The sequence below is a fragment of the Odontesthes bonariensis genome, chromosome 6 (genome assembly GCF_027942865.1).
Source record: "Odontesthes bonariensis isolate fOdoBon6 chromosome 6, fOdoBon6.hap1, whole genome shotgun sequence".
Classification (NCBI taxonomy): Eukaryota; Metazoa; Chordata; class Actinopteri; order Atheriniformes; family Atherinopsidae; genus Odontesthes; species Odontesthes bonariensis.
In genome coordinates, this window is record NC_134511.1 from 8,566,778 (window position 1) to 8,593,852 (window position 27,075).

Sequence of the window (27,075 nt, forward strand, 5' to 3'; positions counted from 1 at the left end):
CACTTCTGAGCAAGGACTCCAAACATAAAGCAAAAATAAACAGGAGGCCATTTATTAATTTTCCTTCTGGGTGCCACAGTGTATCAGTGTCTACAGAGAGCCAGTGGGCTCATCTGTACTTTTAAATTACGTGTCATCGCCACAACTGTCCTCTCAGAGAGGCCGGCAGAGAAGCAACAAACACTCAGAAATGCACTAAAAACATAAGCTCACATCCTATCTGCAGGCCACGGCCCTATCAACAAGCATCTCTCTAAAGCACTGCCTGCTGAAACTTCTCTCATTCATGCGGATACAGATTAAGCTTGCTCTTTGCCTAAACTTTTGGGTTTTGCATACTTAAAGTCAACAAAGCCACTGGTAAGCTGTTCAAAAAGAGCCACATAGTAGTCCATTCAATTTTCTGCAGACGATATAATGTGGAGAGAAGACGGATAAATCAACATCTTACAGATTTTGGACTTCAGCAAAGAGAAAAAGTGGAAACTGTTAAAGGCCGTGCAGACGGAAATGAAGTGACAACAATCTGTACGAGTCAGCTGGTGCAGTCTGACAGCGTAAAAGCTGAAGACGTTATTAGTTCTTAAATTTAAATAAAAGGCAAAACCATGTTCATTTTCTTTCACATATTGGCACTAACATGTATCAGCGCTCATTCTTGCGGTAAATAAACCGCAAAATAAAAAGCTGACGAGGAAATAACAAAATAATGTTTGTTTTCAACTTTCGCTTCTGATAAAACCAAACAAAGCGTGAATTTATTTAATAAAACAGTCAGTGGTTTATCAATTTCCTTAATAAAGACGTTATTTCAGCTTTCTGTGTCAACAGAAAGCAGCAAACTCGCAGTCTCAAAGGTTAGAAATAATGTTCCTTTCTAACTGTAAATGCTAAACGTCCATGTAGTTGAAACATTGATGCCAGTATTTTACCTTTTCATAAATAAGGTCTGAATCAGTTATTACCAGCGACGTGCTTTACTTTTTTATGGCTTTTTCACCCCTAACCCAGACATATTCTCAAGTGCCGAAGATCTCTTTGATTGGCCTGAATTTGGGGGCAAAGCCTCTCCAGCATGTGCAAATGCATCCGTGTGTGTCCCTGCTCCCCTTTTCCCCCTCCACCAGCGGCATGCTGGACGGGGTCACATGCGATCTGCTCCGAGCGGAGATGCAGGCAATGCGACAGGGAGGGCCAGTAATTGGGAGTGAGCTGTCAAGACGGGGCTTGTGTGTTGTGCACGTGCCGGGGTGGCTCCCCTCCTGTAGGGTGCCACATATTAAAGTCCCTGATGAGACTAATGCAGGAGGAAATAGATTTGGCACCGCGCCCGTTAGAGGTGAAAAGGGGAGGCTGGTCTGGGTTGACGCAGAGCTGAACTGTATGTGCAGCATGTGCACGGAGAAAGTTCATTTATGAGCGTTTCACTTGGACTTGCAGTGAATATTCATGTTTTCTCTGACACACAAACACAGAAAACGGAAGAACAAAACAAACAAAACAAAACAAAAAAGTACCCACTCACATCTTTCTGGTTACTGAAACGCTGCTCCTTCAGACACAATTAGTGCGAGAGAGATCACAGCCCTCCTTTCTCTTTAAGAGTTAATCAACAAATTAAACACGAGATCTGCAGCTAATGACGTGCCGACGTGAGCTGCCAAAAACATGCGACGCTTTCCTGCAGTTGACATGATTAACTGCAATTACAACAAAGGTAAAACAAAAGCATTAATGGGAAATTGTGTCTAATCACAGACACAAAGGAGATGATTGCTCAGTGGGTTGATGAATTAATTACTATTAGTTTCTCTGACAATTTTGGGTTATTTCATCTTTGCCAGTGAATGAACATCTGTAGCTGCCTTATTAGTGTTCCTCTCTTTTCTGCTCTATTATGATGGTGTCAGTTCAGTCATGTACTAGAATAAACTAATGTTTGGTTGCATTTCTAAACCTCAAATGTACATTTTTTTTGGTATGCATGGATTTGATAAAAGTAAAGCTTGCAGAAAATACAAGCTTAAAAGAAAGCTTGCAACCAAACCCTTCCTTTTTTATCAAACTGCGTCTGGCTCACTTTGACTCGACTCTGTTTTGCATTCTCCAAAGGCGTTCTGATTATCAAGCAGAGCTTGCGTTTGATTTACACTAAAGGTTCAGGAGGAATTATTCACAGCCAAAATCTGTCTTCTTGGTCAAAGTTAAATGTGATTTTACAGCAAAAACTTCAGCTTTAAATCTCACCTGGAGAAAAGTTGTTATTTACGAGGCTGTAAACCAACAGGGTGGAAACATAAATGAGCGGTGGTGGCGGCCTGCGACGGCGGGTGGAAAGGCGGGGTGATAAAGCATCTTGTTAGCTCTACTGTGGAAAATATGCTTATCATGCCGCATGGTAATACAAGCAGTAAATAATGTGATCATCGGCCAGTGATGCTAGAAATATAACAGCGTGAAGGAGCCTGAAGCTACGCTGGCTGCAGGGAGGCGTTGTGTCCATTTTTCTTTCATTTTCAGCTACAAACTGTGAGAACTGGGTTAATGTGACCTGAGCACTGAAGACGTGAGCAAAAACACACACTGGGGTCGACCAACATCAGGCGTTTTACCAGCCCGCACACACAGAAACACGCCGAGCACATACAGTATAAGCCCACCAAGCAAAGTGAGGGAGACGCTCATGAATAACAAACAGACTGATTTTAAGTGAGAAGTTTGCTGCGGAAACACTGAATTTAGGGAAAATGATTTAGCAGTGCAGGATTATTTGGATTTACATATTATATAATGGTTATTATTCATCTGTCTGCAAGATCATATCAAAAGGTTTTCATTTTCTTCATTAATGAAAAAGGATTAAATGAATGTAGAAATAAGATGAGTTCAGGTTTTTGTTCGACACTATTTGTTTTAGTCAAATTGCAGTGGAAGTTCACCACATTGTTCAGTTGCTACATTTTTATATAAAATGTTGAAACAAGCGCTTCTTAAAGTGTCACCAGTTAGGAAATAACACAGAATGAACTAAAGTAAATGATGGGAAACAAATGAACAGGCTGAAGGTTTTCTGTTGGGATTAATAGAACCGCACTTTCTGGCTTCCCTCACCAGTAACTCATTGTTCTCTTTTCAGCATGTCAACCATCCCAACGCACTAACCTCTCTTCTTCTGGGCTTATTCTCACTTCAGTCTGACTGCTGCTGAGTCACCTCACCTCACCTCACCTAAAACTTGAGCACACCAGGTGTCATCTTTCCATGTGAGCTGTAACAGTTAACAAAGATGTTACTTTTCAAAATCAGAAGGCTCTGTAATGCTGGAACAGAAAGTAGTTGGTTAGTAGGAAGAATCTGGGGCTTCTCCTTCTAAAAGCTCAGCCATTTTACTGCAGCATGCGTTAAATGCATCCTACTCTCAGGAGCACAAAAGAGCCATTTTCACAAATGAACACAGAAACATTCATAAAGAGCCGAGGTGCCAAATTGTCACTAGATGCCCGTTCACCCCTTCATTAACCAGCAGGACACACTCAAAGTCAGCTGCCTTCCCTCCACTGGAAGAAGCAAATGCAAAAATGATGCTGCGGAAATCATAGCAGCACATCAGCATGCTGCCTAATCATAGCAATAATGGCAGCTTCGCATTGATAACGTCACACATCAACAATACTGTTGGGTGAGAGGACGTCAACATACAGACCAGCAGAAACTTCTATGGAGCAGCCAGTGTTAGGGCAAACTCTGCAATGTGGATATATCTGTAACATGCATGTTCAATGGGAATTTTGCATGAGACCTGACACATCTGTCACTTACAGCTACTAAAGTCAACAGGTATGACTCTGAACAAGGCAAGGCAAGCTTATGTGTACAGCACAATTCAACAACAAGGGGATTCAAAGTGCTTTACAGGTACATTAAAACAGTAGAAATAAAAAGCACGATTTAAATTTTACACAAAAAAGAAAGAAATAAGAACGATAGATAAAATCAGGAGTTAAAATATGATTAAGTTTTGAAACTCAAGCTTCAGATTTGGAGCTTTATTCAAACGCAGCTGAAAATGGGTGTGTCTTCAACCTGGACTTAAACACACTGAGTGTTTCAGCTGATCTGAGGCTTTCTGGGAGTTTGTTCCAGACATGTGGAGCATAGACGCTGAATGCAGCTTCTCCATGTCTGGTTCTGACTCTGGGAACTGATAAAAGACCGGATCCAGATGACCTGAGGGGTCTAGAAGGTTCATACTGGGTCAGGAGGTCACTGATGTATTCTGGTCCTAGACCAAAGTGGAGAAATCTTTACAGAAAGCTTTTTAGGAACTTCCTTTCGCTTCTGCATTTCATTTCCTTGGAAAAGGTTCTGCATCCCAGGAGTTTATTCCATGAGATGGAAGCTTTTATTAGAAGCATTTCATGGAAGGATTCAAGAACTTTGTCATCACAATGACAGTAGGAGCCCAAATTGAACTCGAATGGTTTCATCTGGTTTTGTTTCAGACTCTTGCTCTTGGGGGATCTTTAGTTGCTGAGGCTGTTTGGGTAAAAACTTGGAAGAAGGTGGGTATGGTTAACCATGCAGCACGGTCCTTCACAAATCTGATGATTTGTGGCTTCTCCTGTCTGAAAGTGGTCTTTATGCAAGAAACCCAAACCCCACATTTCCAGCTCGATATGAATGAGAGTAATGATACCGCCTGATGTTTCTTACTGTTAAAATAATACCCTAGAGGTTCTCCCTTATTTTCATACCACCTCACTCTTCATACGAAACTATACGGAGTTATGCACAGTGCACTATTATATACTTAGTGGATGTCATAGAGTGTGCAATACCAAAAACAATCCAGATAAAAACATCTGGATTCTGGTCCGCCTTTCTCAAAATATGTCCTTAATCAAAAGTCTTGGCTACGATAGAAAAAAATGACTTCTGAACTCGAGTCAACTCTAGTTGACTTGGGAATTGGTAGAACAATGAGGGTGGGATTCTTTCTTTGCAGCATGATGAATCGCCGCACAGCGAGCTCAAACCTTCCCCGAGGCCCAGCAGTGAAATTAGCGAGTTTGGCAGTTTCAGGCGGTCGCAGAATGTTGCTATGCGAGAGGAGGGCGGGCGCTTCTTCTTTGTCTCAATAGAGACTAATCTTGGGCAGCCTTGTTTGTTTGGGGAAGGGGTGTGAACGGCACACAAGTCCATCAAATCAATTAGAGTCTTATGCAGAGACGGCCTGGCTTGGCCTAGGCTGAGGGAGCTTGGCCCGATCTTTTGTGAGGGGTTATATGAGTCAGAGTGTTGCCACAGCCAACAGTCATGACTCGTGTACTCAACACCAGTATGAGCGCTGAGAGGAGGGGTGAAAAGCTTGCATATGGCCAGAGCCAGTGTGTCACATTTGGGCTAGAGTTCACATTGGGCTCAGATGCTCACACCAATGAACTCGTGAGGATTGTCGAGTTGCAGCACTGCAGTCGTGTTTGAGATTTACCAGCTTAGGAGAAGTGGGTGGTAAACTGTATCGCATGCACACTGACATCCACCACTACAGCCCAGTAGCATTGTTTTACTCGCTCTACTAGCAAAAACCGCCTGTGCAGATAGTGTACCTGTTCAACAACTGAATCATCTGCCATCCACAAGACAAAAAATAAATCTGAAGGACAGCTCCTTTAAAATCTCTTAAAAAAAAATAAAAATCACTAAGATTTATTTATTTTGTATAGGAAAACTAAGGAACCTGTAAGAATTCAGACTGGAATATTTTTCTGTGCCATGAAACCCTGCCTGCCAATGCCACTTTTCGATATGGTGCATTCCTCATATCTGCCACAAAGCCAAGAAGACAGTTAAGGTAGAAAAAGTGAAAGCTGTAACAAGGTTTGCATGGGTGAAGCTGCCTCTTCCCTGAGTGAGTGACAGACTTTTCCTTGTCTCTGTAATCTCTCGCCGGGTCCCAACTTAGCAGCCAGCTCTTTGTCAGTCAGTTGACGGCTCATGCTCACATCTGCTCTTCCCCAACTCTCCCTGTTGCTTCTGTACAAGGTCTGCCGAGGCCTGTGATTCCTCTGCTGCCTTGTTCTCGTCATCCAGAAACTGCGACACGCTTAAAGTCATAGAAACCCCTTCCTCTGCATCACTGGCTGTGTTTTTAAGCACCTTAATATTCTGACATCAACCCGATTAGGATCTTAATTAAGAGATACTACCTTATGCAACACAAATAAGTTCAATAATCTAATTGACCAATGTGGAGTATTATCTCACTTGCAGTAAGTGGGTATACACCTTTAGAGTTTGCCAGGTCCACCTATTATCAGCAAATTGAGGTTTATTATTTTATACTTTTAAAGCAAGAGTGGATTAATGCTGAATGTTTGGAGGGATATAGATATAACAAAGATGTCTGCAACTCATGTAAACCTTACTCATTTTAATTTGGCTCCATAGGATTAGGATTATTAATGAGTTTGTAAACATATCCCGTCAAGTTCTCCTTGACTTGTGCATGGAATCTACTGCAGGATCCCAGTTCATGGTCATTGCTTGCCACTTAAACTCAGCCCAGGGCAGAGACTTCACCCTCCCTTGATCTTGTGTATACAATTCATCTTCCATCCCTGGAGAGAGCACGTGGAGTTCAGTGTCTCATGTCATGTTCAGCTTAATACCACTATTACACTATTTATTCTCTCTCTCTCTCTATATATATATATATATATATATATATATATATATATATATATATATATATATATGACCTAGGACTTAAATACAGTGTGTTAGTTTGATTAAACTTAATCGGATTTGGCTGTAACTGAAATGATTGACTGAACTGACTTTCTCTTCAAAGTGCCCTGACATTGCCTTTGATGTTAACTCGTGCTAAATAAATAAACAGAAATCACGGTAAATGAAGCATCCGTTTGCTTGGAAAAGGAAAATCTTAAACTTTTTTGTTCGTATATCTGCCGATATACAGGCTAACACTGAAACGTTATCAGCTAATAATATGGGCCTGCCGATATGTTATTCCGTGTCTAGTTAACACCTCAAATGTCTCCAAATGTCAAGTTCCACATGAAAAAAAATAAGTTTCTGCTGCTGCTCTTTTGATGATTTAAAACTCTGCTGTAACACTGATGTCACTGATTAATTAAGCAGGTTTTTCAGTGGGTCAACATTCATTTCAACCTCCGTTGCTGCCATGAGCACAGATCTGAGCGTGATCTGTTATGTTAATTTATTTGCATATGTTGGAGAGTACAGACATTCACAGTTGCCTGAAGCCTCCTCTCAAACACTCTGAATTAAGCGTAATTATTCAGCAGTTTGGGCAGCTCCATTCTCTATTGCAAAGCATTAAAAAGACTAAAATCGCCGCCGTTTTCCTAATGGCGAGGTTAGTGGGCATGCAATTCATTACAATCTACATACTGCAAGTCTCAAGAGGATAACTGACCAGGAGGGCCTGCATATGATGTTACATGAAGTGACCGAGAGCATTCTGTTGAATGTATCCAAGTTTTTTTGGGGGGAGTCAAGCTGTACTGTTAGGGCGACATGCATGCTAATCAGCAACGCCTCATCCTGTAGTCTTATTATGCGCTCTTCAGCACACTGTGTCAAGATTATTTCGTTTGAAGGAAAACGCCAGCTGTCATGTTTTATGCATTCGCTTTTCAGTTCAGTTACACTTTCAAGTGCTTGCTGGGAGATGCAGCTTGACTCACGCTTCAGTTTTCATATTTTACAGCGTACAGCTTTCATACATTCACCGCAGATGCTTCGGCCTCCGCTGCATGCCAGCAAACTGCATTTTATACAGCAGTGATGTGATCTGACAATGATACAGCATCTGGACGGGAAATATGTTTAGATACAGCTAATGTTTATTTCAGATTATGACTGTTTATCAGGCCAATTCTAATTTAATATTATTTTCCTTTTAGATTAATTTGTCCACAAAAAAAAAAGAATTTAATAGACAGTCAAAAGATGAATAGACTGAACCATTATATCTAGATGCATAACTTTAAAAATAAAGTAATATTGTCTTGTCAGTATATCCCTCCAGACAGTATCTAATAGTTTCAGTCAAACCAACTTAAATTATGGTTAATAATGTATCTGCCAGCGTTCTTACTGAGAAAACTGGATCCGGCTTTTCATGCTGCATTGAGCTTTGGAACAAATACACACTTAGAACTGCAGCTTGTATGACTCCTTAGGATGGTCCTCTCTTGCTGTTTAGTGCAAAGAAAATGTTTGCTAATCAACCAAATTTGTGTTTTCATGTCCTACCCTCCTGTTGCTGTTTCACATAGTTTTACCTGGAACAGAAATGTGCTGGATTTACTTGTTGTAGCCTTTTTTGGACTAGAAAATGTTTCTAATGTGAAATTAGTATTATTATACATCTCATGCAAGCATCTTAACTTCAAACGGAGTTCTCTGGTTAAATAAAGTGCAAAATAAATTTAAAAACAACAACAACAACAACATACTTAAAAAAAAAAAAAAAGGTAATCGTGGTAGATAAATATTTAAAAAGAGGCTGGTTTAGTGCCGTGTGAAAGCCGATGTAGAGGCAGAATGTGTAAATCTACATCGTTTCAATGCGGTTTCACAAAAAAAGCCTCACAAATTGAACAAATAAATGCATTAAGTTCTGTGGTAAGATCACGATTTCGTCTTGCTACGTGATGACGTTCCCTGATTGGTTTAGAAAACTATACCTTGTGTTACATATTTTCATATTCATTAAAAAAAAAAAAAAAAAAAAAAAAGGGGAGAGCCTGGAGTTACGTTGAAATCTCGCAGTTTCTAACTACAGAGGCACGACAACGTTCTGGACATGTGGTCAAACATACTTGTCAGATGTTTTCTGGCGAGTGCTGGGAAACGATGCCTAGTTTTAGTTGCTTGGTGCTCAGTTTGATGATTTTGTTCAAAGGGAAACTGTGACCGTGACTGAGAACGTCCATAAGCTAACAAAGCTGATTGGTAGACCTGGAGTTGTGGTTAATGGTGGCACCAAAGTATATATATTTGTCTCCACTCTCTAGAAATCTGTCTGTCGACCATCCCAGCAGGGGTGGTCAACTGTCCATGGCAGGAATCAACGACCAGATTGAGCTTATTTTTTCTACACCACTCAGAGAAAATGTTTATTTCAGCTGTGGTTGGTGGATGGATGGGTAAACATTACAAAGCAATGGAAATCAAAACTAATTGTACTTTTGGTTTAGATTATTGTTATTCTTTATATGTAGACCCTGATGAGTTGTCACCAAGTTGCCTGCAGGCTCTAGAAAATGCAGCAGCTCATCTTCTGACAGGAAAACAACGGTGTGATCATATCACACCTGTACTGCCCCCCCGACTCCAGCTTCATGTCAATTTAGGAAAAAAAATTCTCTAATTGTTTTTAAGAGTCTCAACCCTACTCGTTCAAACTTTTACAGCCTCACACTCCAGCAAGGCTGAGGCCTACAAACCAGCTGCTCTTGGATATTCAGGCTCCAATAAAAAACTGAGAGAACTTGTAATCTGTGAAACAGAAAACAAAAGAGCTGCTCAGACTCTTAATCTTTTTTAAATTCAGCAGAAAACGTAATCCTCACTTCCTGGTGAAGAAGGATATCTCAGCTTTTATCGTAGCCCTGTTTATTTATTTAATTTGATAATGTTTAATCACTTATCTTAGTTCATATTTGTTGCTGATTTTGATGTTTACATCTATATAGCCCTTATGTCACTTTGGGACTGTAGGAAAAGCTATAGGAATAAATTTTAACTCAAAATTTGTCAACTCGAGTGCCAGAACGATGCCTGAGCTTCAGCAGCAAAACACTGCAGCTTTAACCTGTACCTTATCAAATGAAACATATTTGTGGCTTTGAGTGCAGATTATTTAAGAACAGAAAGCTGCTATAGTATGCTCTGTCATTTCCTCATTCAAGTTGATGTGTTTGTACATCTACAATAAGTGCACTGGGGAAAAAAATCTACTTTAAATGCGTGCTGAATCCAAGAGAAACAAAATAATATGCATGACAGATTTCTCAACGCATCAGTGTTAAAAGAGAAAGGTTTCTGATTAAAAGTGCAAATAAATATTTTGATATTCAAGCGTTTACCCCAGCACAGGATTTAATACAAATACTTTTTCTATATTCATATTCCCTGAATACAAAAACAGCCCAATGTCCAACTCAAATCTTATTCAGCTGGTGGGCAAATCCATTCTAATAGTGATTCTGAATAACAGATTTGAAAGAAACTTCAAATTATCAGAATGAACTAAAACATCTGATCACAAATAAATATGAAACGGTTCCACTGAAAGTCCCTAAATGATCGGACTGAACCAACACGCTGTCAGCAGAATGATCTTCTGCAGCAGACAGCAGGGCGATCATACGGTGTGCAAGTGGAAGTGCAGGGCAGCATCTCGTCTACTTGACCTGTCTAATTAACTCAAATATTCTGCCCCTGAACTCCCAGAGGCCTCTGAAGCAAAGCCTGCACAAAACCACACACATGCAAATATTCCACACACACAGATACACACAGAGGCCCCCTGTCCTCTTCGCTTTCTCCTCAGTAGCACTGGCTTCATTAGCAGCGGTTTGCATCATCCCCGCTGAAAACGTCACATGTCATCAGTGACTCCATTCTTTATCACTTCCTGCGGTATAGACAGTGTAACCTTCAGAAACCTGCTGCCCACAGTTTTACGTCTTAATTAGGACTACTGTCAAAGGCACCCAGCGCTCCTCGCCCCGATGTGAACGGACAGAGAGGGATGGAGACGGAGAGGGAGTGTGAAAGACGGAGAAGGAGGACAAAGTCAGACGCGAAGGCAGCAGACAAAGGCGGCGAGAGGGACGGAGGGAAGGAAAAGATGTGAAGAGGGGGAGAGAAAAAGAAGAGAACAGAGGATTTAAAGGGTGATGCGGCTGGAGGAGTGGATAGAAGTTGGCAGAGAGAAATAACTGGCATGAAAAAGAGTGTGTGAAGAAGTTTGGTCCTGCAAAACAGATTCAGCTAGCTGTGATGAGGAAGTTTTATAGTGTCTGCAGAAAGCACGTATATGTTATTACTGGATGGAATTTGAAATGTCCATGTGAACATGTAGTAAAGCGCCTTCATTTTGATACTGGCACAAGAAAGACACGTTTCTGAGACATTGATTAAGAAATAAGAACATATTTGTAGAAAGTTCTTGGTCAAAATGACAGAAAGGGGTCTAAAATTTGCAGAATGTTAATTTCGATTCAGAAATTATTTAAATCTGAGCACAGCAGCAGAGAGTGAAGTTAGAAACATGCAAAAAAAAAAAGAGATCAAGAAACTCGTCTTGATGAGCCGTTTCTGTTTATCCGTTAGTAGCTATAGAATATTTACTTTTCACTTTTTAGAAAAATAAAAAAGGAAAAATATTTTCACATAGGGAGCAAACGGCTCGAAGAGAAGGAGGAGGAGGAGAGGAGGATTTTGTGTTGCAGAGGAGCAGGAAAAAGTGTCTTGGCGACTTACTCAGCGAGAAAGAGTGAAAATCCGGCTTAGTGGCGAAAACACTGGAGACGCTTGTGTCCTCGGTTTGGGGACAGCTGACGGGTTAACACTATTAAGACGGCAGAGAACACAGGACTGAATGTGCATCTGTGCTCCTCAACAGTGGGATTGAATGCAGCATTCGAAGCATTCACTCTGAGACACATATACATAGACAGACGGACCACAGAGAAGCGAAGGGACGGCTCAGGAACACAGATTCTTGTTGTTGTTTCTACATGTCTGTGGTGGCTTTATCCATTTGGGAGCTATCAACAAACACGGCATTAAGACAAATTTAAGATTTTATCTGATGAATATTTATGTCGCGGTTCATATTCTTTCATCCTATTTTCTAATATACTAGTTTCTATTCTATAACAACCATCTTAGTTCCTTTTGTGAATAGATGCTGTTGTGGTTCCCACAAACAGGAAGACCAATAAAAAGCTGCACCGAAGAGCTACAATGCGGCCATTAAAAAAAAGCCATTAGAGCACTTAAGCGTTAATTAAATCTGTATCATCAGTATTCAGTATAATTGAAGGGGAGATAACCTATTAATAGTAAAATATCACACTGTCAATGAGGTTAATAAGCTGTTTTAAAAACTATAGTCATTAACATCAGATACATCTATTATAATGATAAATGACATATTGATAAAGTACGTGGTGAAATTGGCGTTTTCTTCCAAGATGTGGGAAGCGGCATGAATGAGGTGAGAGCAAATGACACGACTACATCAAAGTCTGGCCAAGAACCTGCTTCTGACTGCAGGAAAACGTGAAAATCATATTCATAAAGGGGGCATTGCATGAGGTCGGACAGAACAAAGAAACGACAACCACATCTGGAAGCCCTTCAAGAGTGCTTTCAATTAGCCACAGTAATGTTTTGCCAACTCCTGTCACATCTGCATTTTTTCTCTCAATCAATAATGAAACAGCCTAATTTATTCATGGGATATTCAGCTGCAGTTGTGAGAATGAATGAAGATTTTTTTTTCCCCACCAAGACTGACAAGAAATCGGGGATTCTTTGAGGAAACATCTGCTTAAATCATGAGACATGAGCATGTAGAAGGTAAAAAGCATTTTGACATCTTTAACAGCAAGATTGTAGAGCTGAAAATGTCTTAAGTGCTCCTTTTCAATCCAATAGTTATCATTAAAAGGGATATATGTTTGCATCGGTGACTAATCACAGCAAGCTCCCAGCAGCAGTTTGGGGCCGAGGTCACAACGCAGAACTCAAAACTAACCAAAAGGTCAAATACAAATTAAAATGTCTTTAAACAGTGCTTGAGCCCAGAGTTTACCATTTAAGAGTTAATTCTTTAGGCTCATTAGTGTAATTAAGCTCACATTAGAAAGATGGCAGAAGACGGGATTGAAGGAGTTAACGAGGTGGAGCCGGTAATTGGATGAGGAGCGACCCTTTCATAGGCGCTGACAGGGAGGGACACTGCTAATTCGCTGGAATGGTCATTGAACGCCAAAACTTTACATGTAGAGGCATATAAGCATTGTGAGAGTGTAGTTGTATTGAGAAAAACATCCAGATTAGCCACATATGGGAGGCTGGTGCATGTAGTACAGTTTTGCCTGATGATTTGTTGCAGAATACACGTGTGCATTTTCATTCAGGTTGACCATAACGGACTGTTTTGGTTTAAAGCTGCAAGTTAGATGTGATGTTAATGCTCATATTAAACTTTTTTTGGTACGACTTTACCTTTTTTTTTTTTTTTTTTTTTTTAAATGACCCTTTTGTAATTTGACAGCACAACATCCAGGTATCCACCAACGATTGGAAAGCTATTTGAAGGTGCGGTCACTGGAGAGCAAAGCTTCAGAAACATCCAATAAGATGTGTTGAAATGCATGTTAATCTGTGGATTATTTCAAGCCACTTAGGTTGATGAATTGATACTGAACTTTCTGTGTGATGAAGAGTTGTACCTTTGAAGCAGAGATGACGTTGACATTATTTCCACCTCACTATCTACTCACTCAATTAATGTAAAGAGGTAGTGTTCTTAAAGCTCAACACAACCCTGTCCTAAAGCTAAACGAGCATGTTTACTCAGTACTTATAGAGCCTAAACCTAACCAAACATCAGAGATTTTTTTCTTTTCTTTTGTTTTGTCAGTACCTGCTGGAAGTTGTTCAGTAACTTCATCCTGTACAACATAGTATTTAGTTGTTAATTGACCTATATTGCTCTCACTTTACATACTTCAAGCATTACCCCGGGTCACAGCACCAAAGACCACCCGATCCCAAAATGACACAAACCTACGTGGGCTGCAGTACGAGTATGAAATCTGCAGCATATCTGGTTCACATGAATATGCTAAGGGGTACAGCACAACCGTAATCCCTTGAGTTTAGTTTTACAGTTGTATCCGATGTAAGACAGCACATGGGAGCGGTTTCATCGTCAATGAGAGATTATGCATATATCTGGACTTTGTGTACACCAGAGAAGAGACGGTTGGGGTTCTTTAAAGCTGCTAGCAGCCTTTAAAAAGTGGGCGACCTGTTGGAGTTTTATCATCTAGCAGCTTTAATAGAGCAACAGGACAGCAGCGGAGAGGGGGGGGGCAGACAAGAGAGGAGGAGGATGTGTGTGTGTGTGTGTGGTCATGAAGACATGAATCCAGCCTGCACACCAGTGAATAGAGCTCTATTAGTGACACCTCGCTGCTCTATTCACAATAGGAGAGGCTGCGAGGGTGGGATATTCAGGTGGCCGTTCAGTTTATCGTCTTAGGGAGCAGATAAAATAACATGAACATTAATAGATGTAAAAAATAAACCGGCATACTGAAAAGATGAAAAGATAACTGCATTTTTAGGCTCGGTTATCACACACTGTTCGTGAGAAGTATTAAATGAGTGTGAAAAAAAAAAAAAAAAAAAAAGAATTAACTTTCAAACAGCCATGTTTGTACATTCGGAATGAGAATGGCCATCTGACGCTCAGAGGCACATGTTTACATGTTTATTCATAACATGCGTCTGCTCTCAAATGCAAACATTTTGGAGAGGATCGTATTACATGCAGCTTCACGCGAGGGCATTTCACTATACATTAGCCCCCTCTGTCACAACCTTACTTTCATGTATACAAAGTATGATCAGGCTAATTGAATATTCACTGTGAACATATTCCCTGCATAACATGACTCCCTCCTTCCATCTTTTTAAAAATTCAAATTGATGGGAACATTAGAATACATTACTGCATGTATGCGTGATCCAACCCCCCCTCCAACCCTCCCCCTCTCCTTTATATGTCTGTTATGAGGTGAGGTGAGGAGGAGGAGGAGGAGGAGGACAAAGTGCACGCGGCAGAGTTGGCCTCTGCAAAGCTGACGTTAACAATAATGTAATTTAATTAAAGCCAAGATCCCAGCGGTCCTCGCCCAATGACGGGGCTTTGATTTTAATAGGTGATGAAGAAAAGGCTCCGTGCACGGCGACACCGCTCCGACCAGTCTGAGGGGTACTGGGAAAAAACGCACCGGCAGGACATCAGTTCACATTCTATCAGGCACAGAAGGCGGCAGGGAGGGAGGGAGGTGGGTGCAGGTACCAGCCCCGGCCACCCAAATACAACAACACCGATCAGCTAATGGAGAGGAAAAGGGGACACCAAACCTCCCCACCCCCCGACTAAGGAGGGCTGCACAGTCTAAAAAAACAACATCAGGAATAAAGAAAACAAAATACTAGATTGTATGGTAAAAGACTCTTTTCTCATAAAGCTGTGTTCAAAGTGGATTTCTCTGCTAAATGAGATTTAAAAGGACGAGAAAAACAAAGAACTAATCCGAAACTGGCCGAAGAGCGATCAGAGGCACAATCTTTAACATGCTGCTAAATGACATTAAATCTGGAAGGATATTAAAAATGTCCAACAAACAGCTTATTTTGTTGTGTTTTTTTTCCTTCTCTTTTTTTTTTGGTGTCGTGCTGCTTGAGAAACAAGTTTTACTTTGTTTGTTGTTCTTATTGGGAATCCATCTCTAAACCAGAGCAATATACAATCTGTCCATATTTCAAGACAAAACCTTCAGCCTGGACCAAAGAAAATCTGTTCATAGGATGTGAACGTATATGAAATAGTTTTAACAAGCCTACTGACAAAATCTTTACATGTTTTTGAGCATAAAGGTCATATTAAAAAGTATTTTAAGTCATTTAAGTTGCATAAAAGTGTATCAATTTTGAATTCAAATGTTTCAAAGCAATAGTCTTTTTGTTTTAAATTGATTAAATGTAAGTTTTAGACTCAACTGGATCCATTAAATTTCTAATTTTCACATAATTTCTCTCTCTCTTTTTTTTTTTTTTTCCCCACATTAGGCCACTTTTCACTTTACTCCTCCAACCAGCTGCCACCAACAACAATTAGCTTCCTGTTTATTGGTCCAAAACACATAGACCTGCACACGGGGAGGGTCCACTCCACAGCAATCCATTTACCAGCCAGGTCATGAACGTGGACGGGCAGAGGAAAGGAGAGGAGAGACGTGGATGGGGTGGGGGAGGGGAGTGTGTGTCTGTGCAGAGCGGGGGGGGTGGGGGGTGGGGGTTGCATGGCGGTCATTATCAAATTTACAACCAGTCACACAGACATCTGCCCTACTTTTCCCTGGTTAATGTAAAAAGAACTAATCTGGTTAAGAGAGCATAGGCGAGGCTCGTAAATCGGCGGCGCTACCCACCGTAGTTAAAGCTGTCACTTCTCTTGTGGGGGAGTGGCGGCTGAATAAGAGCTGTCAGTTGGCTACTTGTTAGGGCTAACAAGGCCATCCACTGATAGGACTAATGAGGCCCAGGACTCGCGGCTCGCCTGCACAGCCTGCCGCCACCGCCACGGCTGCTGCATTCTGTACTTGCTGAATTGCTTTACACGGAATTAAACGTGAGAAAGGCCGCAGATCAGTGTCGACTTTCAGGTATCTGTGGCAGAAAAAAACCGAATGCACGGCAGGATCATCTGTCTGAACAAACCTGAACCAAGTTCTTACACCAAAAAATCCCAAAAAAAGGACCCGTTTTAATACTTTGTTTCATTTCCAGCAGTTTAAAAAAAATTATTGAATGGGTTCAATTAACTTGAGATGCTCCTGTCACTGCCTTTAATCAATTACAACTTGTGCTTAGAAAGGCTCACGCTACTCGCTCTGTGAATTTCTTAAATTTTTTATGGTCGCAACTGCCTCTAAACAACATGAAATGGCTGAAAAACTGGATAAACTATGAAAAAGGGACTTCAATACTTATACTTGCAAATATATGTGTATATATATATATATATATATATATATATTCTTTTTTTTTGCACCATTTTCACTCAGTTTTTGAATATATTTTCTACCGTTTCATTTCACAGGTTTTTTAAACAGATGTATGGTTAAAGTTTTTATGTTTATAATGTCCTTTATGTTGTTTTTTTGGCCTTGTTTTGAATCTTTGTTGTGCAGGATGTTCTCTGCGGGAGCACCTTCAATTTCGTTGTACCTTCACAGTGCAATGACAGTAAAGGCTATTCCTTTTTATTCTAAAATGAGGCGCTTTGCGTTTTTCACATTTTTCAAATTTGCCGTCACGTGCGGCAGATTTTGTGCCGTGTACATCCACTAAAATATTACTTCTGTGTGTCCTGGAGAACATTCCCTTTTGGATTTTAAATTAATCTTCACAGCAAAACCAATGCATTAGCATTCACTAAATCTTCTGTGAATGAAAAATCTGAAAGTCTTCTGCAGGTTTCCCACAAATGTTTGAAACTGTAAGAAAATGTATGGTATAAAGCGTGTTGTCATCATGAATAAAAACCCCACACACACAGAACAAAAACAAAATAAATTCCTCCCTCTTTAAATGGTGAGGTGAATTTAAGGGTTAAATGTGAAGCATTAGCAAGATTATCATTTGCCGCTTTGTCTCTTTCAGCCCCGTTGAATAAGCCTCATCTCCTCCCCCAGTGCTTCATTATTTGTGACGCTCTGGTTTAATTCCAATTAGCCCTGTTAATTAGGAAATCTCATGCTCTCTGATCTAGAGGTTTGTTTCAACTTAATATCATTTGCCAGGTTGTTTACTGTCGATTACAGCCTTTTATTGCGAAATTAAGTGTTACATTTGTTTCAACGAGGTATTTGTCTGTGTGATGGTAAACATCCTAACTGATGTCAGCTTGCAGACGTCCTCCCACGCGCTCTGAACTATGTTGCTGCTGCATTGATGCTACTTTCAACTCTTTATTAAGCATATATTTGTACCGCATTAGCATTGTGTTTTAGCAAAAATCTGGGTACCAAATTATTCCTCTGAACATCTGCGGAGAGAGCGAAGCAACCTTCTGCGACACTGAAAACCTGCAAAGATGTCTCAGGGTTTTCTCAGGCTCTTATCAGGCATTTATTCCAACAATGAACAATGCAGTTTGACGGCTTTTATTAGTTTAAAAAAAGATGTTCTCACCATATTCAACGTGGAACGCTAACGCAACAAGACAAAAGCAACAACGTGTGAAAAGATGAGTATGTGTGCATCTGTTCGCTTGTTTTTTTTTTTAAACTGCACCGAGCAAATGTTTGCTCTGCTTTACATACTGAGATCAAGCGGCAAAGGATGCACAGAAAGAAGCTGCTAAAAACATCCTTTATATGCAGAGCACTCAATAAACAGTCTGTTGGATGGATTTCTGCCTTGCTCAGCGCAACAATTCAGAGGAAGATACACTTTTACTGTATTCTACCATCTTATAATCTGATTTTTAACATTTTCGTGTTATTTAAGCAGGTCACTGTGTATTTCTCCAACCTGAACACGTCTGTGGAGGCAGCCATTTCCTCTCTTGGATTATTTCCATGTGACCAGCTTGCCCAATACATACTGATCCACCAGAGCAGCCAGTGTGTCCGCCAGTTTACTGCTGATCCGCTGGTGCAGAGTCCAACATTTAAATCTGATTCAGTGGTGTAGAGTATTAGCTTCATCTAGTCTACTGTTGGTTCTGTACTTCCTCATGCAATTTGTGTAGAATTTTGTGTATTTTATACCATCTTTGTGTTGCTTTAAATCCATGTTTGCATGTAGAAAACTAACATCATGGTCCATGAGTTACTTATTTAAAGGAAACCTTAGGTCCAAATGGGCTTTAAGAGTTTACACAAAAGACAAATACAGCCTGTTAGATAAAGTAACTGCATGAACACATAAAATACTCGAGAAAATATTGTGCCTTAGAGTTTAGAAAAAAAGCAGTTTTGACATTTAAACCACAGATCACATTTTGGCGGTTTTAGACGGAAAGGTGATATAAAATTTCTATTTTTCAGTATTTTCTGAGAATATCTGGAATCATAGCATTGATAACAGATATGTAAGTATTTGCACTGTCTGGCAGTATCAGCCGTTAACTTCTGGTCTGTTATCAGACCTGAAAAAGCAAAAAAGTCACTGATTTAATCACTGCGACATCATTCGATACAAGCACCGCAAAAAGCAGCTGTGCTTGGATTTTAGCTTATTTTAGCTTCATCTCAATCTAAAATAATGAGTGTGAGGAAGTGGGTTCACAGGCTCAGCTCACTACCATGCTGTAGTGAAAAGCAATAACTTGTGCTTGAGGTGCAGTTTGAGAAAATCTTTTTTTCTTGAAGAAATGGAGCCAGAAAGTCAACATGTAGATGTCCTCCCACTAACTTAGTAAAAACAGCTGTTTTTCATTTACTGGCATATAGTCTAAATCTGAAGTGATCTTATGACGATCTGAAAGAAATGTGAATCTAACTTTGGGACTTTTTGCAATATTCCATCACATCTGACAAGACACTGGTCAGTCACGTGATTTTGTGACAGAAACAGAAACAGCCGGCGAGTCGCATCATTTCAGTCTTTGCCAGCTTACTCATCACGACAGATTTAAAACTGACAAAACCCAGATTGACTAGAAACCTTTTTGCACGTCAGTGAAATTAATATTATTATTTTTTTTATTGTTTTGATTCACATTTTCTTATTGAGATCTTCTAATAGAACATATAAATCATGCCGTGGTTTAACAAAAAAACACAGATAAAAAAATGGTTAAACACACTATATTGATACAAATTCAGGCTACCGTCTTATTTCACATCTCCTTTGAAAAAAAAAAAAAAAATCAATGTACATTAAAGTCAGCAATTATAGAGTAAATATTCATACGGTAGTGTTTTATGTTAAGAGAATGAATACAACCAGAGTGCACTACATATCAAATCAATTTCAAAGTAAGCCGGTGTTTATATTTGGAGCATGTATAAGAATCAATGGAGCTAAAATACCAGGAATTTTCCTTTAGATATGTTCCTGAACTAAACATTGTTAGTTTTGTTTTTCTATAACAAAGACTATTTTGTTCCGCGTGGTTCGTGCAAAGCTGCTGACTGAAGCTACTATGGATGTAATAACACTGTAAATTAAAAAATATACACAAAAAAAGTGTTTCAAAATAGTCAGGAAAATATCACTGAGAGCATACTTTGCAGTAAATAGGGAAAGATGATAAATATTACCTTAAATATAGGGCAGGCAATAAGTCTAAAGTGATTTCTGGATTTTATTAAAGAATTGGCATTAAAATAAAGTACACACAATACAACATGCAAAAATAATGGTACTGTGTCTTTAAGAAGGCGCTTGGTTTGTTCTTAGAAAGATGATGATATGATCAAAGCTTTTCTCTAATATCTGAAGATGGTAAACATATTGGAAATGGTTTTTTTCCACCATCACTCCCTCCACCATCTGCTATTGAGAGAAACTCGGAGAAACTTGAGCTCCGTTTGCACTACGAGAACATTTCCCACAAAATGTGACCCAGTTGCTCACAATGTAAAAATGCAGTGTAGAGGCCAGAAAAAGGCTGCCAATCTTCGCAGCCACAGTCTTGTTTGTTTACAGTAATTACACTAATGTCTCAAAATGAATGCAGTAATCACTAATGACTTACTGATGTTAAAAAGCTGCATCTCGCACCTTCAGACCAGTTCAATATTATAGTTAAAAAGCAAATATCTTCATCTGATTGCCCTCCTAATGTCCACGATTCACTCTCCAGGTAAACAGTAATCCTGCAGCAGCTCACAGTATCTTAATTGAGCCCTAAAAATCCAGGAGGTGCAATGATGAGCTGCTGAGGAAGGAGAAAATAAACTGGTGTACCGCTGTGACCTCCACAGACAGCTGCAACAAGCCGGGCCGAGCAGCGAGACACCAGGCAAGCAGACTGTCACCTCTGCCCTCCGTGGCCCTCGGCTTATGCCAGCCATGTCCACGTTTTTTTTAACACCTCCCTTTAACTTCCATCCATTTCTCTTTGCCCTCCCTCCCTTCATCTAACGGGACTCTTCAAGAGTGGTTTTGTGCAGTCCCTCTGCTCTCAGTCTCTTAATCAAACATTCCCATAACGCCCTCTGCAACGCCATGAGGGCTGTTGAATTAAGACGCTGTCACAGCCTGAGCAACGGGCGCTCCAAGGACGAGAGAAAGAAAAAGCAGCTGACGGAGAAAACCAGAAAGACGAGATTTCAGAGGGCAAATTCTTCATTTTAAGGGAAAAAGCTCAACTCTGTGGCTCCTAAATCCAATTTAAACCTTAGATTTTCTGCTCATTGATCTGCTCTGGTTTCTCTCTTGATGCTACAATGTTCTTTTGATCATAGTTCACTATCAATGAATTTCTTATTTTTCCTGAAGCCTTTAAATTCCTTTAAAAAAATAATCAAATATCATATTCAGAAGCTTATAGAACAGCCCGAAATTCGAAGGAGTAGAATTAATCTCCAGATCAAACAATGAATTTATGTTTTATCTGTGTGTTTCACTGGTTTTAAATACATATTAACTGATGAGTTTCACATTTTGCATTTTCTTTATTGGCTGTTTATTCAGTAAGTCCAGGATTTTCACTCCTTCCCTTCTGATGTTTTCATTTGTTTGATCATGTATAGAGAAGTGTATCCTTTCTTATTCAATCCATTCAGAAGAAGAATTGTCATTTAAAAAGAACATTACTAAGATGTCAAACAGGATCATGAAAATCAATACCCAATATGCTTTAATACTAGTCTAAAGGGTCTGTCAGAAAATACTATTAACCTCCACACACAGCAGCATTCTCAGCCCACACGTTCCCCTGGTGAGGAGCAGAAGAGAGCGAACAAATCCAACAGGAAAAACACTCGCACACAACAGCTCTAACGCCTGTTCTCTGCTCCTGGCTCGCCTGCTCTTCGTCCGTAGGAGGACACGGAGGATTTAATGCATGTTGTGGCATCATTCACTGCACACCTTGCTTTGACGTTTGGCAGACAGCTGCTTTTAGAAAACAAAACCTAGAATGTGAAGGTGGGTGGCATTAGATGAGGGAAAAAAAAACAGGGTGGGACAATCACGGGCTTTCACACTATCGCCTCTTCAAAAAGAGCCCGAGTGAGGCCCGAAACAAGGCCAGCCTCCCTCCATCTTTCTGCCACCTTCCTCTACCTGCTGTCCCCAGTCGATCCCCAGCAAAACTTGGCGGCAGATGTTGCCGTGCTAAGTTGGCTCTGAAGTGCCTCCCCGGCTCCCTGGTCTCGCCGACAACACAGTCAAACCACATTAGATCTCTTTATTTGTGCCTGGGGCAAGTTCGGCGCTGCAGCTGTGTCCACCCCCACTCTACCTTTGGTGTTGAAGGCCCTCGGGCGCTAAATGTGAGACCACGAAATAAAAAGCTACACTCGTTTTTTTTTTTTGCTTCTCTTCTGCATCTGCTGACAATCCAGTGGTCTGACTCCGGGGGCAGCGATGAGGGAGGAGGAGGAGGGGGGCTGCTGGTATAGGGAAGTGGGAAGGAAGCTTAGTGACGGGGGGCTCTATGCATAGACGCCGAGGTCCCCGTGCTGAACAGATGTCTGTGACAACCTGCTTACTTACACCTGTACGAATCCTTGTAACCCTGAGGACGCAGGCTGCTGAAAAATTCATGACCCTGGAGGTTTCCTGTCCACCATCAAAGACCAGTACTCAACCCACCCCGTCCCCCGACTGCTGCCTCTCCTCTCTCTTCTCTATGGCATTGCTACACACTCATCATCAATACCCAACCTGCCACCAGACAGTTTAGACTTCTCTAACTCTGAAAGACTGACATTGTTGATTTTCTCCAATATCCCATCTGCTGTCGTTGGGGTGGGGCAGGTTGGAGGAGACCCTCAACAGCAACACAAGCGCTTTAAAAAGCAGCCATTCCACATCTGGAATGAGATATTTGGTTTTACAAGAACGTAATAATGTGGAAGAATTCATCCACAGCACTGAAAAGATTCAACATTTACACAAATGGCCAGTTTAATGTTGAACAGTTACATTTCAAAGCAGAAAGTAACATTTGGGAAAGTAGATTAGTTTTCTTTTCCACTTAAACTGAATTAGTTTAGGGAATTAGAGGATGGAAAGTTACAGCAGAGAGAGGCCACGCTTGCAAAGGTTGTGCGTTGATTATGAGCAACTGAGATCTTTATTAAGATATTTAAAAATAATTCCAAAATTGCTTCACTTGATCGCCACTGATTTCCCCTTTCGAGATTTCAGTTACACTATATCAGTTAGATTGTAAAAAGCAGCCTCTAGAAGATAAAAGGCTGCTAACTCCCTCTTCTCCACTTCAGCCAGCAGAAGCTCAAAAAAAAGACTGCCCCTGAATTCTCTCAAGTTCATGGAGAAACCATCTGTTGTGCCGAATCACTCAGGCTGACCAACACGTGCAAAACTAGAGAAAAGTTGTCACAAAACTTGTGCAGTTACTTTCTAATTATTCTGACTTTATTGACTAAAAATATATTTTTCAATTTGTTGCAAACTAGTTAAACTAATCTGAAGATTCAAAAACAACATAAATGGACCCGAGGAGATTACATTTGACCCTATTTGTACTGTACACAGAAAATATAGTTTGATGGAATTTGAGAACCCTCTATTATTGTACGGCAGTACAATCTGCGAGTCTGATGGTCTGATGATAATACTGGCTTAATCATAATGAAACACAAAGAGTCTGTTGAGCTAACAAACTGTTAGGAATTTAGAGTCATTTTAAAACCAGCACAAATCATACCAGAGCTTTTGCTCAAACAGAGAGTAGTTTCATGGGAAACAACACCTGAACAGCAGGCGTTGGCTGTAATTAGACTCCAACGTAGAAAAAACAAGCAAAAATATCTTGGTTTCGCAGTATGATGGTATTGCAATTACAGCTCTAAAATGCAGTGTTTTGATACGTCTTTTTTTTGTACTCAGTAAAAGTAATGTAACTAGTTACTTTTTCAGGGCAATAATCCTGTAAAAGTAACATTACCCAACACTTGTCCTAACTGAAAATCCAGTTATAAGTTATGTAGATGTTTCAAAACCTTCATATTTAAATCAAAGTTTGCTTAACTTTATCGAGATATCTTTTTCAATTGCAAAACTCTCGCACCTCTGCTAACTGGAATGCTACTGTGAGGGTTTATTAATATCTACCATATCCTCCAGCATTTAAAGATTAGCTAAACAGCACTCTTACACACCGAGTAACAACTGGCAGGCGCACGGTTGCCCAGATGCTCAGCTTTTTCCGTGTTCTTCATAGCTCCAAGCATTATTCCACTCTAGAGAGTTACAGTCTTACCTCATCCCTGGAACAGAGCCCATATGGTCACGGTTCTCAGACCTCTGAGACCTGAACAGAAGCACCCCCCCACAGTGAACAAGGACCGAATGGAATCAGTTTGTATGGGTGTAGATGTGTATTTCTATTAGCTTGCGAGGAAGGACAAGTGCTTGAAGGAATCTATTCCTCTCTTTCAGCAGACATGCTCATGTGTTTCTGCTTTGTAACATATGAAGAGAAATATGCAGAAACAACATGGGAAGAAAAGGAGGGACGCCACAGTCCTCTACAGTTTGCTTCAACTTGTATGCAGCGTGATTCTGTACAGACCATTCATTTTCAGATTAAGTAATGGTTTGGTGTGGTTTGTTGGATTATGAGTTGTGTTAGAGCAGCAAATACTTATGAAAACCTTTGGTTGACTCCGACCTGGTGGTGGTGGGAGCGATGCGCTCTCTTAACCGCCTGTGGGGCGTTGGGTTTCAGTATCACGGTTTGTGGAGATACGTTTCCTGTTCTCTGGCTGAGGTTGAACAGAGTTTGACCATATTAGGAAGTCCCTGTCACACTTTCCTCTGTGAGGCTTTACAGCTGCAGCTCACTTCGACAAGCTTAGGTAACAACCGCACAATGTGCCAAAAGCTTCCTCTGCCAAGCGGCGCTGTTGTGCATCCGCAGCTCCGATACAATCCCACGATGAAATGAAGGGCTCGACTTTAAAGATTTGGAAGGATACAACTATATTACATGGAAGTGGAGCAGGAACTTAGAGTAGACAAAGCTGACAAATTCTTTCATTTATATCTCTGAGTCCAACAAGTCCAAGGATAAGTGCCTCAGACTTAGAATTGTGCAACTAAAAACCAACAAAAAACTCATGATACTTCCTCCCTGTATAACACAAACAACCAAAAGATACACATATACGTCTGCTTATTCGCAGTTTGCCACCATGATCTCAAATGCAGCTGCATATTTAGTTTGTGACACAAATATGGTTTGTGTTTAGGGTCATTGGGTCAACAAGTTTTCCCTGTTTTTGCTGAAAAATGCATTTGCATCATTAAATCTAAGACTTACCTTATCTGCTGAGGTGGGACGCATGAGGGAGACTCGGTCATACTGCCGCCCCAACAAAGCCCACAAAGCATCGAGGCGACCCTGATAAAACACAGAAATGTTTAGGGAGTTTTATCGCATCATCTGCCAAAAAACCCAACATTTTTTTGGTTTTCTTTTTTTGCATTTTCATGTCAGCTTATTGTAACCATTAAAAAAATGATCTAATGTCTCTGTCATAATTAATAAAGTATCTATCTATCTATCTATCTATCTATAAGAGCAGGTAGCAGCTCAATCTGCAATGGTTGCACAAAGCACACACCCAGACACAAAGAAACTAAATAAGTATCTATAGATAACAAAAAAAGAAGAAAGTGCGCTGAAGCCAAACTCAAAACAGGAATTTTCAGTAGATTTTTATATTAAGTCAAAACTACCACTAATTACATAGACTGAGAGAGTGGAGTTGTTTAAATAACATTTTAGGTTCAAATCTATCCTTCTGGCTTTCATGATTTGTTCACTCATGACTATACTTTTACATTTAGATTACATTATACATGAGCTTGGTTAATTTGCTGAATAAAGACCAAGCGAGGTGAACCACATTGATTAATACCCATCTTCAGTTACGGGCAGCTGAAGAAAAGTGTTGAGCTGACTGTGCAGAGTAGGAGTGCTCACCTTGATGGGAGTGTACCATTTGTTCTCAGCCTGGCGGTTGGTGGAGGCGGCCTTTGGAGTGGGACGTTTGATCATTGGCTCCTCTACATCCTCTGGTATGGACACTTTGGCGTTTTTGGCCATCTCCAGACGGGCCCCCTCCTCGGTCGAGCCCTTTTCTCCCCAGCGCACCTGAACAGGAAAAAGAATAGGGAAGTTAAATGAATGCTGAAATAGTCTCCCTTATCTGGCATTTTTGACAAGTAATTCCAATTTACATTTAAACATGAGAACGCTATCAGCACAGAACCATCAGAGTTATTTGCGTCAGGCTTCTGGGTAAAGCAGAAGACTCAGACCCAAGTATCATGTAAAGCTGAGTAAAGGCTGCATGATTTCACTCTGCCTGAGCCAGAAAATGACCAACGTGAAAGAATCATGAGGATGTCTTTGGGTGTGGCTCCAAATTTGGCGATGTTACGCAACCCTCTGAGAAAGGGCCATGGTCTTCCAAGCAAAAGTGGGGCGTAATTGTGAGAAATCCAGCATGATGATGTCATATCATAACTGCCATTACGGTTGAAGTTGATGAATTGAGCTGTAGAAACGCAGCCTGAAAACAACACGAAGCCGACTGTTGTCATGAAACAATGTTGTACCCACGTTTACAATGTCTATACGGGGTGCAGTGAACTTCTAATAACCTCACAGTTTGGAGGCGCCTTTCCGACACAAGTCTTGGATGAGCATGTCCTGACCTGGCATGGCTGGAGAAGGACTCTACTGAGCGTGCTCATAGTCCCAAAATGACAGGCAGGCATCCTGAGGAGTTTTGGAGGAAGCCCAGAGGGCCTTTGAGACATGACATACCCAGCTATTTACTTTAAAAGGACTCAGCAAGGTATCCAGTTTTCATTAATGGTGCCACAACATTATTCATAGCCAGGAAAGACACGATACAAATGCTTTCACAGCTCAGTAATACTTTCCCAGACAAATAAATACATCATCAGGTTCTGCTTGAGCGATGGTGAGAACAATCATTAACTGAACCGCCCTGGAATAAATACAGTTGTAATATCCAT

The 27,075-nt window shown here is 40.5% G+C and overlaps 1 protein-coding gene across 1 annotated transcript in view; it reads right to left on the reverse strand.

The window, feature by feature from the left end:
* The window catches only part of antxr2a (ANTXR cell adhesion molecule 2a), an 82,897-nt gene that overhangs the window by 14,047 nt on the left and 41,775 nt on the right, over positions 1–27,075 (reverse strand). Inside the window, exons 15-16 of the mRNA XM_075467243.1 lie at positions 26,012–26,182; positions 25,346–25,426 (exon numbers count right to left, since the gene is read on the reverse strand). Of these exons, the coding sequence (XP_075323358.1) occupies positions 25,346–25,426; positions 26,012–26,182 (252 nt within the window). The remainder of the gene's footprint in view (positions 1–25,345; positions 25,427–26,011; positions 26,183–27,075) is intronic.